Here is a 17,258-nt window from a genome sequence, read left to right on the forward strand (position 1 = left end):
AATACCCCCCATTGTTCACAAGAGAGATATTTTGGACTGTACGCGGCATGCGTGCTCGGCATCCGGACGGCGACCACCACCAGGGGGCACTTCGGGCCGCTCGTGGCTGGCCCATGCAGCCTGTATAGGACAAACGGGATGTCGCGAGGACGGAGGGCAAGGCGATGGAGAGGATAGCAGGGCGGATGTGAGGGCTATAATGCATTAGCGACCCTTTTAATCGTCAAACATGTCGCCGCCCCAGCTGGCACAACCAGGATAATATCTTTGTTGGCGAGGAGACAAACATTTCTCTGCCTGTCCCGGTTTATTTTCCTACGCCTCCAACGCCGCACATAACTTATGGGCTGCAGCGTCGACACACAGATAAATATACGCAATAAAGCGCTTATGTCGTGGATGCGCACACAACACGACATCGCTAATCTCGATTGGTAAGCGCAGTATCATTGCGCGCCCCACAGATGGCAGCACAAGTGCACCGCAGCGACAAATACACCCGGGATGTTGACACAATCGCAAATCCTCCAGCCGGCAATCCGCAAGACGGCGGCGGCGCCCCCCGCAGAATCCTCCGATCGCCGATCACAGCAGGTTGAGTATGACGTCACGGGTCGTCGCGGCATGACGTCACTGTTCAGACGAGCGGCGCGCCGCGTGTAGCGTTCTGCTGGATGGCGGCGAGCACGTCGGCGCGCCGGCGCACAAACAGCTTGCCGCGCCGCCATGGGTTCTGCAGCTGGAGCGGCCGGAAGTCGTCTCGCAGGCAGCGCTCTCGGGCGCCGATCACAGCCACCAGACAGAAGGCGCGCAGCTGGTCGGCCGCGTACACGGGGCCCTGGCGGCCCTTCAGCACGACGGCCATGTTGAGCTGCTTTACCACTAGGTCCACCACCTCGCGCGCGCTAGTGCGCGGCGTCACGTGCAGCCGCACAGAGGTGCCGGCCGCCAGGCCCGTCTCGTAGGCGGCAAACACCTGCAGCTCGCCCGGCGCCGCCGCCGCTGCCGACTCGTCCGCCTCGTCCGCGCTTACCGTGTCCGTCTCCGTGTCGTTGGAGGACAGACTGCGCGCCGACGACGCCAGGCTGCCGGCGTCGCTCGGCGAGCGGTCGCCGCGGGCGCACGGCCGGCTCGGCGGCGCCAGCCGCTCGACGCCGCCGAAGCTGGGCGTGGAGCGGCTGAGCGCCGTGCCCCACTGCCGCTCCACGTCCGCGTGCACGTACACGTCCGGCGCCGAGCTTTTGCGCAGGTCGGCCGACACGGTCAGCAGATGCGCGCCGACGCCGCCGCGCGCACCGGCCGCCGCCGGCGGTCGCGACAGCGAGTCCTCGCTGCTCGAGTCCTCGCAGCCGAGCAGCGCGCGCGCCTCGTCGCCGGCGCCACGTGGCTTCAGCAGACACTCGGAGGTTCGCGACTTCTGGAACTCGGGCCGCGGCTTCAGCAGCCGCTGCGAGCTGGACCTGTCGGGCGGCGCGGCGGTCAGTGGTGACGGCGGCGACGCCACTGACGAGTGAACCGGCCCATATGTTCGCTGACTCTTATCATTATGAAAGACATCGCCGACTCACAAGCAAATGTTCCCACAAATGCGCGACCAATTAAGCTACACACTACGCTTCCATGCCATAAAAATCCAAACCAAACAAAACACAACACTGTATTCATGGCACAGAGAAGAGTCTGTCACACATACTTTATAGCATGTGCGGTACATTTACCCCTTTGAATCTGCATTTGGCCAGAAACGCCCGGGGCAGCGGCCGGGATCAGGCAGCCGTCCTCACGCACCAGTTCACCACGAGCACCCCAGAATCAAACGACCCTCGCCGCCGGCGCCACCTGTAACCGACCTGCGGAACTCGGCGGGGCTGGGCGGCGGCAGCGCGTTGTCCTTGCGCAGCCGCTTGGCGTCTCGGACCGGAGACACGCTGACGTCACGACCGTCCCAGGAGCGGAGGGCCGCCAACGACAGGGGACAGCCGTCCTGCAGGCGCAACCGCACGCGGTAAGACCGGCATCTCACCCAGTGTCGTACCAGTGTCGCAGCAGCGTCGTACCACTGACGCGGCTCAACTGTCCGAGCACGAAAGCTGTCTGCCAACCCCGTTCGATATACAGTCACAGCGATTGAACCGCAGCCGACCGCCACTTTCTGACCAACAAAAACAGCATCCGCTTCATTCTTCTCCAAGACTCGCAGACGCCTTGCTTGTCATCAGAAAACCAGGACTGCATTGAACCACGTCGAGGCATTGGACGCTAGGACAACACTGAACCCACACTCCACCCTGCCTCGGCCGCGCCCTGTTGGGGCCGGTGGCCACGGGGGACGCCGCAGGGCCGGCGACCCGGCTCGGCCGTACCTGAGACTTATCTCGCGCCCACGCGATGGCGTCGGTCAGCCAACGCGACGTGCGCCACACAGCCTCCAGCTCCGTCTGGAACGTCTGCAGCTGCGCCAGCCGGCCGCGCGCCTCGCTGATCTCGGAGTCGCTGAACGCCTGCGGACACAGACGCACAGCCGGTGGTCATGGGCGGCTACTGAGGTCCCTGGGCGCCAGCGTACATAACGGTGGGGTGCAGGACTGTAGGCGGCTGATGGGGTGGACAGCTGGGCCGGCCGTCGGCTGGCTGTAGTTCCGAGTCACGAGGTTCGAGGATCCGTTTGGGGTGACGGATCTATCCGCGGAGCTGTTCATCTTTGATCAGCTATGTCTGCAGTGCGATACCTGTTCGTTTTGTCCCACTGCTTCGCCCCTTGACACGACCAAAAAGCGTTCCGTAACTGTCCCTCATCGTACCAACACATAAAGATCGCTCAACCAGTGACATCCTTAGCGGAGTTCTCTGCACTTTCATCTCTGCAAAATTACCATGAGCTTGATGGCTATGGACGAGTCTCGGCTTTGGCGAGCCTGGCTTGGAGTCCTTAATAAAATATATATTGCCTCCATAGATAGATAATTTGATGGGGGTGTATAAAATTCAGACCACGCGAAACTTGACTTAGAGAAACTAGTGAAATGGGCTTCTCTGTGGCAGATGACATTTGAATAGGATAAGTGTGAGGTGGTGCATGTGGGTAATTCTGGCAGTTGGATAAAAATGAATAAAAACTAGGCTATAACATGGGAGACCAAGAGTTGGTCCAGATCGAGGAAGTAGAGAACTTGAGGGTTATAATTTTTCGGGATTTAAAGGCTGAAAAGCAAGTTGAGCTGCGAGGAGCAAGACACTTTGGATGCTGGGACTTATTAACAGGAATGTCGATTACATGAGTAGGAATGCTGTTAAAAAAGTTGCTTTTAGCTTATGTCAGACCATACCCAGAGTATTGCGCACAAGCTTGGTCCCCATACGTACAAAGACACAGATAGGCAGCAGAAAGTACAACAAAAAGCGACTAGGATGATGAATGGGTTTGGCAACTTATAATATAAGGACAGGCTCAGGGCCTTGGATTTGTATTCACTGAAATATCGTAGAGATGAGGAACTGATAAAGATATTCACGATTATGAGAGAGATAGACAGGGTAAATCTACAAAGAGCGCTAGAAATTAGGCCTATCCTTGAGGGAAACCGGTTTCAATAAGCAACAGGTAGGAGCAGAACTATAAAGGGGCAGATGCCATTTAGTCAGTGAAGCGAATCACTGGAACGGACTGCCAAACGAAGTTGAAGGAACTGCTTCCCTAGCAGCAAAAAATAGTTTGAACAAGTTCTACCGGTCTAAGGCCCTCATTTATGGCTAAATGCAGGCGGGTCAGGTGGGAAGATTAGTGTTAAGGATGAGCGCGGAACCTGAGGTAGGCCAACCTCGATGGGCCCTCGTGGTCCTTTGTTGGCCTGACGTCTATATGTCTACATGCCTATAAAAAAACACCAACAGCAGCAGGCCCTATTACGGAAGAATTGTGACGACTGATTAATATCAGGGATGAAATTGCTGGTCAGACCATCGTCCTAAGCTGGCGCGTTAGTATATACACAATGTTACGGCCGTTCAACTATTGGACCGTCGTCAGGCCTTATCGGGTCCTAAAAAGGACCTGGTGATATTTAGGTTTAATGACAATGTTTAGATTTCTAGATTTCAGCCAGGCACGCGTCACAACCGACGTTATGCTCTGCAAATTGCTGAGATTGTACCAAGTGCCTTCTGATTTTGGGCCCAGTGCTCTCCAACGGAGCTAACCGGGAATGACCTTCATATCAGCTAACAATAGCCGGACAGCCATCTGACCAAAACTTTAGCGCATACTAACATGCCAGACGATAAAGATGGTTTACAGACTCATTCCACCCATGAAAGGGAAATGGGTACTTTATTTGGGGAAACCCGGTCTTCGATCATTCCCACCAATAGCACACAGCTTCGCACTCTCCCCACGGTGTTGTGTGGTAAAAACCGCTCCCAAATCCAGTCTCCCTCCACATACGAGCGAAACTCGCCTGAAGACCCCACGCCCTCGCACTGACCGCCCATGGGCATGCCACAACGTCAGACCCATGACTGAAACTCCGGCTGAGGTTATGGACGACTAGTGGCGTCGGCGGAGCCCACACCACCGACGGCGTGGTCGGCTCCCTCAGTCACCGACTGCCCGAGCGGGCTGCGCCAGACGACAGGGTTATGTGCGGCTAATAGTGCTTACTATATGCATGGCGGCTGAGTCTACCAAGCTATTATTTGACGCAGAAACCAGATTGACTGAGCAGCGAGGCGTCCTTAAGTAACCCAAACAAACATCAGGCGGGGGTAGGAGTGTTAGTCCTGGCAGCTCGGTCGCACATAACCGCCAAAAAGTAACGATCTGCCTGCACCTCTTCTGATCAGCACTGACATGGGTGAGGTGATGACCGTCGCTGCTCACCTCCCGGTGCGCGTGCTGCGCCATGATTGTGTCCGTCTCGAGGATCGAACTGATCCGGCTGTAGCGACTGACGAACGACCGCTGGTACGTCATCATATGCACCATCTCGAAAATCTGTCCGCACACCGTACGCAGTGTGAGCAAAAAACGAACACCACTCCGATAACGCACGAATGATTCATCACGTTTATCACGATATAACGTACTTCGTCTCAACTTAGTCTCAACTTAGTTAGAAGCACTTAGTCTTAAGTCGACGTAGCAAATTGCACCGGTACTTTCACTCGCGGCAGTGCAGCACCTCTGCATTGCAACATAGGACAGCATACACATTGCGACCAGCATGCAGCCTTTAACTGCACGACCACCAGCTGTTCATAACCCGACAAGGCCCCGCTGGCGGTGTACTAGCTGCCCATAACAGGGGCTGCCTCACCTGCACGGGCAGCCGGAGGCAGTCGTTGGGCGCGGCGAGCTCCTCCGCCTGGTGGATGGAGCACACCTGGTCGGCCGCCGGGATCAACAGCAGGAAGCTGGTGGTGCTGTTCAGCTCCAGCACCTCCACGTTGTACAGCCTGCGGGGCACGTCGCACGCGGCGTCAGCCTGGAAGACGCTGCAAATCTCGGAGAACACGGCCACAGAGCACACGGCCACGGAGCACACAGCTGGACACGCGTCTGCAGAGATGCCACCCCATGCTTGCTTGCTGCGTCAAGATGCCACAGGCTAGCGGTAGGCAAAGCGCAATATCCTTGCACATTCATCTTGTGTTCAGCCGGGGACGTAAGAATGATAGTTGTATAATTCCATTTTACTATAATGCTTGCAATATCCTCGTGGCGTCGTACTGAAATCGCAATCTTTTTCACAAATGAACGGTGGATTAACTATCCCGTTCACCAATGAGCGGCGGTTTCCCGCAGAGTCTGACCTGTGATTGGCCGCCTCTTCCACGGGCACGTCCATGAGTTTGAGGAGGCGGCGCACGGCTGTTTCGACCTGCGCCCGGAACCGTGACCTCGGGGTCACCACCTGACCTCCGTCCACCTGCTCTTCCTCGGTCAGCTCGCGGCGGGTGCCGAACTCCTGCAGCCACGCCCACTCCTCCCTGTGACAGACGGGGACGGGGTGGGGGGTCAGGACCACCCACAGTCCCTCACTGAGCGCAACAGACGGCTGACACCGAATCAGTGTCAATCAGGTCAGTGGCACCGAATGTAAGTACCAACAGACAAACAGACAAGAAGGACAAGTGAATCAGGGTCTCTAATCCCACCGGACACCAGCAGCGGGTCGGCAGTGTAACAATGCCGCAAGGTCTTCGTTAGAGACTTTGTTAGACTCTCGGTCTGGTCTGTCCGCCTCCGCGGCGCTGGCACATCAGCATTCCACGCACTTTCCAAGGACAATCCCACAGCCCACACCTCCCCATAACGAATAATTACGGTACTTGTCTCATATGGACGCAGAATTCCTCGCACCATGTCCTGTCAATGCGTCTGACCCAACCCAACACTTGACATCCCAGCCCTGGCAAAGACAGACCACTCCTCGACAAATTCGAAACCAAACGCATCATGGACCCAGCAATGCAGCAAACGTGACCACAAACTAAACGTATCACCAGAAACCCCACAGTACTCCAGCACAGAACATAGGCGGAGAACACCGCACACAACATAGCATCGTTGCCAGCTGCCATCTAAGTCCCTAAGCTCAGGCGACACGCCTGCGGGCATTGCCGGGGCCGCGCCAGCCACGATACGGCTTCTGTGCGCCCGACCGGCCGCCGCTCATGCTGACCGCCGCTGGCCTGCCGGGCGGCGGCGGCGGCGGCGGCACTCACCCGCTAACGTGCGCGTTGTCGCGCACGCGCACGTGCGGCAGCACGTTGGGCTTGTCGCGCGCCACGCTGACCCGGATCAGGTCCACCGACGTCTGACACTGCAGGTAGCCCAGGTACAAACCGCGCGACGTGCCCACCGAAGACACCATGTGGTAGGTGATGATGTCCTGCCGGCGGCGCGCGCACCGTTAGCTCAATCAGCGCGCGGCAGGCGCCGCGAGCTCGCGCGCCAAGCGCCACCTCTCTCCGCCGCGCCTGTGCATTCATGCCATGCGTTCATGTTGGTTAGTTGCTGGTGTTCGTCACACTGCAAACGCCGCGTCTTTGGGCGCACGACAGTCAAGTGCTTGGCGTGTGTCTGCAATACACGCACTTACGCACTTACGCACACACACACACGCACACGCACACGCACACGCACACGCACACGCACACGCACACACACACACACACACACACACACACACACACACACACACACACACACACACAACCACGTATGTGTATGTGTGCGTATGTGTACGACATACAACATGTATACATTACGTCCGTGTGCAACATAATGTGGCCATTCACAGAAATTATGTGCAGCACGCGCCGGGTGTGGGACTCCTGGCTGGCACCGTCCTACGACACCGTGCGCATAAACGCCCCTAGAAATACTGAATGAAGCCTTGTTTTGTTTGTTGTTCATTGGTGTTTTCGGGCGCGCCGACTGCAGCGGTCATTTTGCGCCCATAACGATGCTTTTACTGAATTATTACGGTGTGAAAATGATTTCAAAATCAATATCTTTTAAGAACGAATAGAGCTGCTTGGAATCAAGAAAGGGGGAACTGTCCCCGGGCGCATCTTTAAGCGTCAGGGGCGAAGCCTGCGGACCAAAGTGATGTCGTCGTTCTTCGATGAGGCCTGAACATGATACAGTGACATGGTGGGCAGTGAGGACGGCACCACACCGCTGGCATAGGAGTCTGTGGGCTCCATGCAACAGACACTGAATGAAGCCGAGCCGTCCTTTCAACGAAAGCCAGCGCCGCGATACGGAGCCAGCAAGTCCTGAGAATAACCCGCGGGCCGGGTCAGCGCACTCCGCGCGACGCACATCGCGGCGCCGCACGGCGCACCGCAGCACCAACCTTGATCTCGGCGAAGAGTTTCTCGCCGACCGCTGGCTCCTCATCCGAGGTGGACACCTTCCGCTGCAGCTTGCTCACCTGCTGCCACCTGACGGACGCCGACGGCAGCTTTCCCGACCTGCCGGCGACACCAGCGCGGCTGGCGTCAGCGGATGCGCGGCTACATGAGCGGCTTCGGTGGGCCGGGGCGCAACTGACGTTTGGTGCGTTCGTGACGGCGAGCGTCAGGCTCCGATGGAGACCGGTCACTCGACCAACAGTGTATTCTAACACAGGCCACAGACATCGAAAACGAATGTACATCGATGCCAGCGACGATCGATGTTGTGCGGGTTCTTGGCAGAGAGGAGGGACACATTCAAAACTTAACAGCGGTTTCATCCCAGAGCTTTCGTCCCAGTTGCCTACACAGGACAAGCCTCCATCCGCACGCTAATGCCGCCAGTTTGAGAGGATTACGCGGGCCCGCTCGTGTGATGACATACATTCCCACCGTCTCATTCGCGAAAGACCCGTGGGAATCACATTTCACAGCGGCATACCGCTGTGTGGATGGAGCTTTGGCTTAAATAACGCAACCGAACACCATTGGATCCCAGCAATGCTCAAAATGAACCACGGAGACGATAAAAAATCACCTGCAGCGCCCACGCAACGAAACCAAAACACTGTCAAGTTTGGCACGCAACCCACGACGTCAGCCTACGGCGTTCAGCGTGCTTTCGCTTCGCTGCGCTAAACACCAGCTCCTCATACGACCTACCCACTGGCACAAATGAGCCAGTCGGCGAGCCACTGCACGCACGCACGCACGCACACGACACAACACACGCACACACGCACGCACGCACGCACGCACGCACGCACACAACACACACGCACACCCACACACACACACACGCTGCTGGCGCGCGGCGGCGACGGCGAGGGAGGGGGAGGCGACTGGGGAGGGTACCTCATGTGGCTGATGACGACGAACACGAGCGCGCCGTGGCAGTCTCGCAGCGGCTTGTAGTACAGCTGACCCAGATCCTGCACGCCGAGCGCCACCTGAGGCACGGGTCACGGGGCGTCACGGGGAAGCAGGGTCACGGGAGGTCACAGGAAAGCAGGGTCACGGAGGGGTACAGGGGAACAAGGTCAATGAAGGCCACAGGGAAGCAGGGTCACGGAGATCACAGGGTAGTTGGAGCAAGAAAGGTCACAGAAAGATGGGGTTACGTGAGGGCGACTCAAGGACAGTCAAATCACGGGTTGTGGTGGGATGAGGCCACGTCACGACAGGTCAACCCAAGGTCGACTAGGCCCCGAAATATCGGGTCACGGAAGGTCATAACACTTCCAGGTCCTGGCATTTCTGGTCAGAGGCAATTAACTTTGCTTCTTGTTTCGCTGTTTCCACTTTTCATCTTGTTTTTATTTGCGTACCACTTTTCTGAAGTTGTATCCTACACATGTCCTAAGTCTACGCTTTACACAAAATCCGTCGGACGCTCCCTTCAAAGACGCGAGCGAATTTGCTGACGGTAAACGCCCCGCCCAGCACAAGCCAAAAGACCTCCAATGTCTGACCAAAACCCGCTGGTGCTTCTTACTCGCACGTTCCCCACGTGGCCATCCTTAATGCAATACAACCAGTGGCCGTCTGACCTCAGATAAAGGTGCACTGGCATGCCTCAGACAACAAACTGCACACTCGGTTACCGTCAGCTATGGCCGAGAATGTCTGGTAAACTGCGCCGAGCAGTCCTTTTGCACTGGTCACAGCCAATAACAGACGGACACAGCGTGCGGCTCGAAACACCAGCGCAGTAAAAACAATTAAAAAATGAAAAAATTGGCGGCTGCGGCTAATGGCAACACTGATGCTAACTGTACGTCCGTCTTGCAATAATCGATACCGATAAGTGGCTGTTGATCGCGGCCGGCTCAATTAGGCACGATAACTGGGCCGCTGACAGTTACCAATCTATACCGATCTATACTACTGGTCGGCCTAGCGCAACATGACCAGTGCACAGCACGACGCACAACGCGCACAGCACGAACAGCGACGAGAAAATCACACATCTAGGCACACCATGCCCCCAAACTAGTTACAATGGTCGGAAACAGGTGTCGCCCCAGTCGGGTCGCACCTGCAGCTGTTCGGCCGCCGCCAGCAGCTTGATGCGGAAGTGGACTGAAGACGAGCTGAGCGAGCGCTCCATGTCCTGACGCAGCGAGCGGACGTCGTCCCACGTGCACGCCACCTGCCGACGCCAGAATTCGGCTTATCCACGGGTCGCTGGTTCGATCCTGGCTACGGCGCGCCAGCTGGACGCCGAATCAGCCAGTGCGCGAAGTTCCGACAGCGCTGGCGGCGCGGCGCGGCGCGATCCACACACATTGAGCAATGACCGGCTGACGAACAGGGAGGTCACACCATTCCCAAAAATCGGCCAATAAAGCTGAACATATCAAACCTGAGGCTAGGTTTAAGCCACTCAGGCCCGAGTGCCCCGGCACGCCGCGACACGTGTCAGCCAGCGCCGTCCGGCCCGAGCACTCCACTCCACCACCGAGCGCAGACGACAGTCTGACCTTCATCAGCCAGTGAAAGTCGGCGTGGATGGAGCTCGGATACGACTCGTCCACTTCCAGAATCGGTAGAAAGTCCTCCGCTGTCATGGCGACGCGGTCCTCGTGGTAGATGACGCTGGCCAGGTACACGCCACTGTCGAAAAAAACGGTGGAGTGACTGAGGCCGCCGATATGTGGCGCAAGCAACGTTGCAGCGGTGGTGTCCAGCCATACAGTCGTGTGGTAACTGGGAGAGAGGGATCACCACAACGTGGTGCTGTAAAATAAAGTAAAAATAACAAGTAATAAAAACAGAGCAATGATAGAAGCAAACGACAGAGCGGCAGAGTTAAAGTACAGTGCAGCGTCAGTAATTTACAAAGTGGTAGGCGCCAACCAAAGACTGGATGGGCAGTCCAGAATGAGAGAACTTCAAAGTCAGCTATGGGATTCAAAAGAGAAAAACAGGACGTACTACAAGCCAAGGAAACCAGAGACCACAAAGTGGACGCATGGACCACATATTGAACAGCAGCAAGTGCGTGTGAGACCTTAAGGAGACGGTGAGTGCCTCGATATCTACACAAAATATTTCCGCTCTACCGTCCCTCGCCCTAACAAACATACAAAAGGAATATCATCAATAGCCTTACCACAAGCAGCCCAAGCCAAACGCCAAGCGTAGGGAGAAGATGTGATCGTCACTCATGTCATCCCCGACGCCTCACCCATGTCATCTCTCACGCCTCACCACTGTCATCTCTCACGCCTCACCTCTGTCGTCTCCCACGCTTCACCTCTGTCATCTCCCACGCCTCACCCATGTCATCTCCCATGACTCACCCATGTCATCTCCCATGCGTCACCCATATCATCCCCCGCGCCTCAACCATGTCATTTCCTACGCCTCACGCATTTTCCCACGCCTCACACATGTCATCTCCCACGCCTCACCTATGTCATCTTTCGTGCCTAACCTATGTCATCTCCCACGCTTCACCCATGCCATCTCCCACGCCACGCATCTGTCATCTCCCATGATTCAACCATGTCATTTTCCACGCTTCACATATGTCATGTCCCACGGCTAACCTGCCATCTCCCACTCCTCACCTCCGCAAGTGCTTCTGGAACTTGACAGCCGTCTGAAACAGGTTCTTGATACTCTTCTTCTTGACGTTCTTGCGCGCCATGGGCGAGCCACGGTCGCCGTCCAGGTTGCGGAGGTCGCTGGCGTACTGGGGCCGCGAGGTGCGGATCTGCGTGAAGAGCCGATCCAGGGCCGCGACCTTGCCGTTGAGCCGGGACAGCCGCTGGTCCACGTCCCGCCACACTGCGGACCAAGTCAGCCACGGGTAAGACAGCCGCTGGTACACGTCCCGCCACAATGCAGACCAGGTCAGCGAAGGGTCAGACAGCCGCTGGTACACGTCCCGCCACACTGCAGACCAGGTCAGCGAAGGGTCGCAATGGGGATCAGGTCCTGCCACCGCAGGCAGGTTCAGGTCAGGTTTCAGTGATAGTAAAAAGACCCGGCCTGAGCCAGGCCACGCTGCAGAAAGGTCAACATCAGGTCACCATGCACGAGCACTGGAGCGCGTCGCGCTAGCGACAGTCATAGCTAGGCCACATTGCGCAAGAGGTCAGGGTCAACCAAAGTCAGGGTCAACCAAGATCTCGATCGAGTCAACACTGAAGCGTACGAACGCCGGGTGGAGGTAACATTCCGACATGCCAGCGCCCGTTCGTCTTCCACCACAGACCGTGCACAGGGTCGCGTGTCAGAGACGGCACAGTCCGACTGCGTGTCGGTCAGCGCCCAAGAGCGCGTCCATGGCCTCTATCGGCGTGTTTGGTACCGGTGACGACATGCCAGGAGGAACACAAATATAATGCACAGAACGTTTTCCAGGGAGAGGTGGGGTGGCCGGGTGGGGAGAATGAAATGGAAAACGGAAATACAAGAGATAAGGAGATGAAACGGATGCGCGTAACGGACGTGGAAAGTGAGAAATCGAGCCAGTTGGTGGGTGAGATACCAAACAAGAGCGTGGTGAAGAGCAAAATCAAGGAGTGTGGGCGTGTGCGAGAGCGAGGGCGAGTGCAACATCAGGCCTTGGCGCAAAGGAGAAGGGAGGTGAAAGACAGACACAACAGTACAACAAACCAACCGCAGAGCGTCCAAACAGACGATAGCAGAGGAACGCCAACTGCGAGGCCAGAACATGCGACAGCGCAGTGCACTGGCCCGCGCCGACCCATCGGCCGGAGAGTGCGTCAGCACGGTGCACCGCCGCCCGCCACCGCCGTCCCCACCTGAAGGCCGCACGCCAGCCGGGGTGGACGTGACGAAGCGGCTCCAGCCGCAGAAGTTCCCGGCGGCGGCGCGGAAGTAGTACCGCTGTCCCTGCGTCAGCTGGCGCACGGGCAGCTCCGGCGGCGGCACCAGGTCCGTGACATCACACTCGCCGTCCACCGAGCTGAAGTCGGCCCACGTCGACCACTGAACTGGAAACGGCACCGGGCTACTGAGCGGCGCGCCAGGGCGCCCGGTTCGAATCTCGCTGGCTTCCGGAGTGTTTCACATGGTTTGGTGGCGACAACCACGTCGAGCGGCACCACCAACCAAGGAAAGGAACACAAAACGGCAGCCATCCGCGGCGAAACAGACGGCACGGCCGAGCACGTGTGCTAGGAAGGGAACCACCAGCCAGCATGGGCGAAATAACCACGTCGATCGAAAGTGGTACTGGCAGGTACGGAGGTGTAAAACAGCGGCACACATGACAGCGGTTCAGAAACCTTAGCAGACTTAGTGCAGACATCTCCTTTCTCTTTTAAGACATTTAGGTGACAAATTCTAAGAAAATTCCTTCTAAGCTCCTCATCAAGAAAATTCTGCGACAAATCTTAGAAAAAGATAAAAGAACATCCTAGCGCACCACCAAATGTCCCCGATAATGCAGTGGTTAGATGGTGAGTCTACATGGATCACGACCATATCACTAAAGCTCGAAGCCACTGGGAGTAATCGAGGCATACTTGACAAGGCGCCAAATATAATCAGGTCCTTCTCCGGACCAGCCGGCGCTTTACGACGGCCGGGGAAGCACAAGGCCATAGCGCTGTGTGATCACCAACCGCAGACGACGAAAATGGTCCGACCGCGTATTCCACTCGTACCAACACCTCATCTTAACCAGTCCGGAAAATGTACGGCTTCACTTACGAGTGCACTAAATGAGAAACATTTGCTCTACTGAACCGCGTGATCCGAGCTGAGAACGCCAGGGCAGAGACCGGACTCGCCGGCCGGAAACACGGAATCTAATCACAGAACGGGTAATCTGATATCCGAGTCAGCGGCAGGCGGCGGCGCGACACGAGAACCGACTTGCCAGTCAGCACACTTGGCTGGGCCACACGATGAAAACCTCAGCATTTGCACCGCTAAGGCGCGCTGCAGTTATAAACATCGCCACATTCCGGTGTCTCGGGCCGACTCGTGCCTTCCGTCCCCTGGCCATCCAGGACTTCTGACGGCGTGCACGGTCCCGGCAGTCTACAGCACCTGCTACCGCCCTTCCTAGCGCTGCAGTTCCCAGCAAGCATGGCCCGCACCATACTGTTGATGCGACAACGCTGATACGTACTTCCGCAGCGTGATGAATTTGAGTCCCCATCCAACGTGACCATTCGCGGGTTTGCCATAGCCTCTACTACCCAAATTCAACCAGCTGATATCTATCAGAATGCGTCACGCACAGTGCGGGCAGTGACAAATTGCAAGTTTATTTATACAGAGGGTTCCAAAAGCTCGGTGACGACCATCCGGCCAGGCGGCTGCATATTCCTCGAGTTTAGCTGGCAAGCGATTCTATGGTTGCTGGTCGCGTTGCAATCCCTTGATTCGGAAACGACTCTGCAGGGATTACGTCAAAAAAGGCGTCGCTTGGATGGCTGCCATATGACTGGCTTGGGTGGCTGCCATATGACTGAACATCGCCGTGTGGGTGATGATGACAGTTGGCTTTCATTTGCACGATGACCCGACAAGCATTGCATGCGGTGAAATCTAGCACCACGCACATGAATGCAGGCATCTGATATAATTTCAAATCCGTGCTCGCCCACCTTGGTGAAACCGTTGCGTAGGGCACCCTTGCTTGCAACTGCTACGCTGATGAGGTACACACGCAGTCCTCCGTGTGCGCCTATGATACGGTTGTGTCGCGTGTGCGCGGCATGTAGAACACGACAAAATGGGAAGACGTGAAGGGAAGCGTGAAAAGCTATGAAATATTGAGTCCATTTTCAGTGAGACGCCATCCAAATAAAGCTCCCACGATGATGTGCTTTGCCATTATGTAATTCACAACTGGCGGCTTGAGCGACTCGCCGGTGTTCACGCTGTCACACCTCAACCAGCCTTAGTCAAACTGACGAGGCAGTCATCTGATGCCTCAGCTGAGTGTCCTGATGACCGGATGCCCCCTGCCCCCCCCCCCCCCGCCCCCTCTCCGCCATGTCCTGGCCGTCAGCCGGATAGTTGTCCTGATGGCACTGGACCAGGCGACCCCAATCAAAGGGATCATTATCGCCAGCATTGGGCGGAACGACCACTCTCAGCCCGAAGCGGCGATGATCGCAGCCATCTGTTTCAGTGCTGCCATCTGCGGACGGCCCTGTAATTAAGTGCAAGATGGGATTCCGGCAGACCGGGGGCCGTCATCAGTAAAATACAGTAATCTTTTACATGTTCAAAAGATGGGTGTGCGCTTTTGCGTGGCCGAATCCCCCCCCCCCAAAAAAAAAGACGGACCCAGCTCAGAGGCCGTCCATAAATGATGTTACGTAAGGAGAAGGGTGGAGGAGGAGGGTTATGCGGAGAAACCAAAGCTTGAAAATATGAGGTTATTGACTGCATTTCGCTACGTTCAGGTGTAGTTGCCAATCACCCTTAATATTTGACAATAAACGCATAGCCAGGGTGAGGGTTTTCGACATCTTGATCATTGCGTAAGCAAAGATAAGGGGAGGGAAGAAAAGGTCAAAAATGCGTAGCGCCATTTACGGACGGCTTATCAATGAGAATTGAGCCAGATCTTGAACAAAAACGACATACGTACTGAGTTCAATTGTGCAGACACAATACCGTTTTCATTTTCAATACATTTTCGGAGTTTTCCTTACAGCCGAAGGTGATTTCTTTAATGTCAACATCCTTGACCTGATGCAGTCGGCTAGCAGATCATGGTGAGGTCACGGCACGACACATCACTGCAAAGCGGGGTAGACCCGGCACTGGAGCCGAAACGTTTGAGCAGAACATGAAACAAAATATCTCTGGGCTGGCTTGTCTAAATAATCGAATGATCTTTTACAGGCCGGCGAGGATCACAGCTTGCATTTCGCACAGGAAAAACTTTGCTGTTTCGACGAAGGTGTCAGTATTCACGAGCCATGGCCACGCGCATCGATGGCAACATGAAACAGATCAACTTCGCATAGCGTACCTAGCCCGCGCCTACATAAACCGCTCGCTGCATGACATACCCTGAAAACGCTGAGCAGTACGCGACACTGCTCCTACAATGCATGCCTTCAGGAGCAAAACAGGCTGTCAGCCAAAGACCCCCACCGCCATTGACATAAAATTTATGAAAACTGGAGGCCATCATGGGAGTTTGCCAACAAACCTGAACGGACCGCTGACAGTTATCGGCGTATATGGAATCGATACCCTGCGCGAGTCCGCCACAGCCCCTCTGGGAGCGTGCAAAATGGTCTGATCCACTACGCTAGCTAATCATTGGTCCCAATCATTCGATTGCCGTTACTGCGCGAGTTAAAAGTTCATCAGGACAAAAGACCGAAATAGCCTGAAACAGGAGCAAAACCCCATTTGGTCCGCATCAATTCAGCACAGTTTCGTCCATATGCCACTCGGATGAAGTGCGCGCATCACCATAAAACTGGCGACGGCGACAGCCGCCAGTCTACCGGTCTGTGACAGCGACAGCCGCCAGTCTACCGACCAGCAACGGCGACGGCCGCCAGTCTGCCGGTCTGTGACGGCGACCGGCAGACTCGCGCGATGGCCGCCAGTCTGCCGGTCGGTCGCAGGCGGGCCGGCGGGCCGCCACTGACCTTTGTACTTGGTGCAGATGGCCTGGTGCTGGCAGTCGGGCTCCTCCAGCCTGAGGCGCGCCTCCTGCGGTCCGGTGACTTCGGCCGTCACGCGGCCCGGTGGCTCCGGCGGACCTGCCGAGCAGACCGACAGGCCGCGTCACCGACCGATCGCCCCTGACCGGGCGACGGCACGGGCCGCGACACCGACCGATCGCCCCTGACCGGGCGGCGGCGGCACGGGCCGCGACGCCGACCGATCGCCCCTGACCGGGCGGCGGCGGCACGGGCCGCGACACCGACCGACCACCCCTGACCGGGCGGCGGCGGCACGGGCCGCGACACCGACCGATCGCCCCTGACCGGGCGGCGGCGGCACGGGCCGCGACACCGACCGACCACCCCTGACCGGGCTGCGGCGGCACGGGCCGCGACAACACGACCGATCGCCCCTGACCGGGCGGCGGCGGCACGGGCCGCGACGACCGACCGATCGCCCCCTGACCGGGCGCGGCACGGGCCACGACACCGACGCGATCGCCCTGACCGGCGACGGCGGCACGGGCCGCGACCCGACCGACCACCCCTACGGGCGGCGGCGCACAGGCCGCGACAACCGACCGACCACCCCTGACCGGCGGCGGCGGCACGGGCCGCGACACCGACCGATCGTCCCTGACCGGGCGGCGGACACCGACCGATCGT

At 57.2% G+C, this 17,258-nt stretch overlaps 1 protein-coding gene across 1 annotated transcript in view; it reads right to left on the reverse strand.

The window, feature by feature from the left end:
• Nucleotides 1-233: 233 nt before the first annotated feature.
• Nucleotides 234-17,258, reverse strand: part of LOC119113632 (ankyrin repeat and fibronectin type-III domain-containing protein 1-like) — a 38,670-nt gene continuing 21,645 nt past the window's right edge. Inside the window, exons 7-21 of the mRNA XM_037237919.1 lie at nucleotides 16,575-16,688; nucleotides 12,741-12,932; nucleotides 11,538-11,757; nucleotides 10,446-10,578; nucleotides 10,001-10,114; nucleotides 8,818-8,912; nucleotides 7,863-7,980; nucleotides 6,724-6,890; nucleotides 5,809-5,985; nucleotides 5,313-5,451; nucleotides 4,877-4,990; nucleotides 2,364-2,501; nucleotides 1,851-1,984; nucleotides 1,301-1,460; nucleotides 234-1,090 (exon numbers count right to left, since the gene is read on the reverse strand). Of these exons, the coding sequence (XP_037093814.1) occupies nucleotides 638-1,090; nucleotides 1,301-1,460; nucleotides 1,851-1,984; nucleotides 2,364-2,501; nucleotides 4,877-4,990; nucleotides 5,313-5,451; nucleotides 5,809-5,985; nucleotides 6,724-6,890; nucleotides 7,863-7,980; nucleotides 8,818-8,912; nucleotides 10,001-10,114; nucleotides 10,446-10,578; nucleotides 11,538-11,757; nucleotides 12,741-12,932; nucleotides 16,575-16,688 (2,468 nt within the window). The 3' untranslated portion in view covers nucleotides 234-637. The remainder of the gene's footprint in view (nucleotides 1,091-1,300; nucleotides 1,461-1,850; nucleotides 1,985-2,363; nucleotides 2,502-4,876; nucleotides 4,991-5,312; nucleotides 5,452-5,808; nucleotides 5,986-6,723; nucleotides 6,891-7,862; nucleotides 7,981-8,817; nucleotides 8,913-10,000; nucleotides 10,115-10,445; nucleotides 10,579-11,537; nucleotides 11,758-12,740; nucleotides 12,933-16,574; nucleotides 16,689-17,258) is intronic.

Source organism: Pollicipes pollicipes, unplaced genomic scaffold (assembly GCF_011947565.3).
Source record: "Pollicipes pollicipes isolate AB1234 unplaced genomic scaffold, Ppol_2.1 Scaffold_7262;HRSCAF=8765_pilon_pilon_pilon, whole genome shotgun sequence".
In the NCBI taxonomy this organism is placed as follows: domain Eukaryota; kingdom Metazoa; phylum Arthropoda; class Thecostraca; order Pollicipedomorpha; family Pollicipedidae; genus Pollicipes; species Pollicipes pollicipes.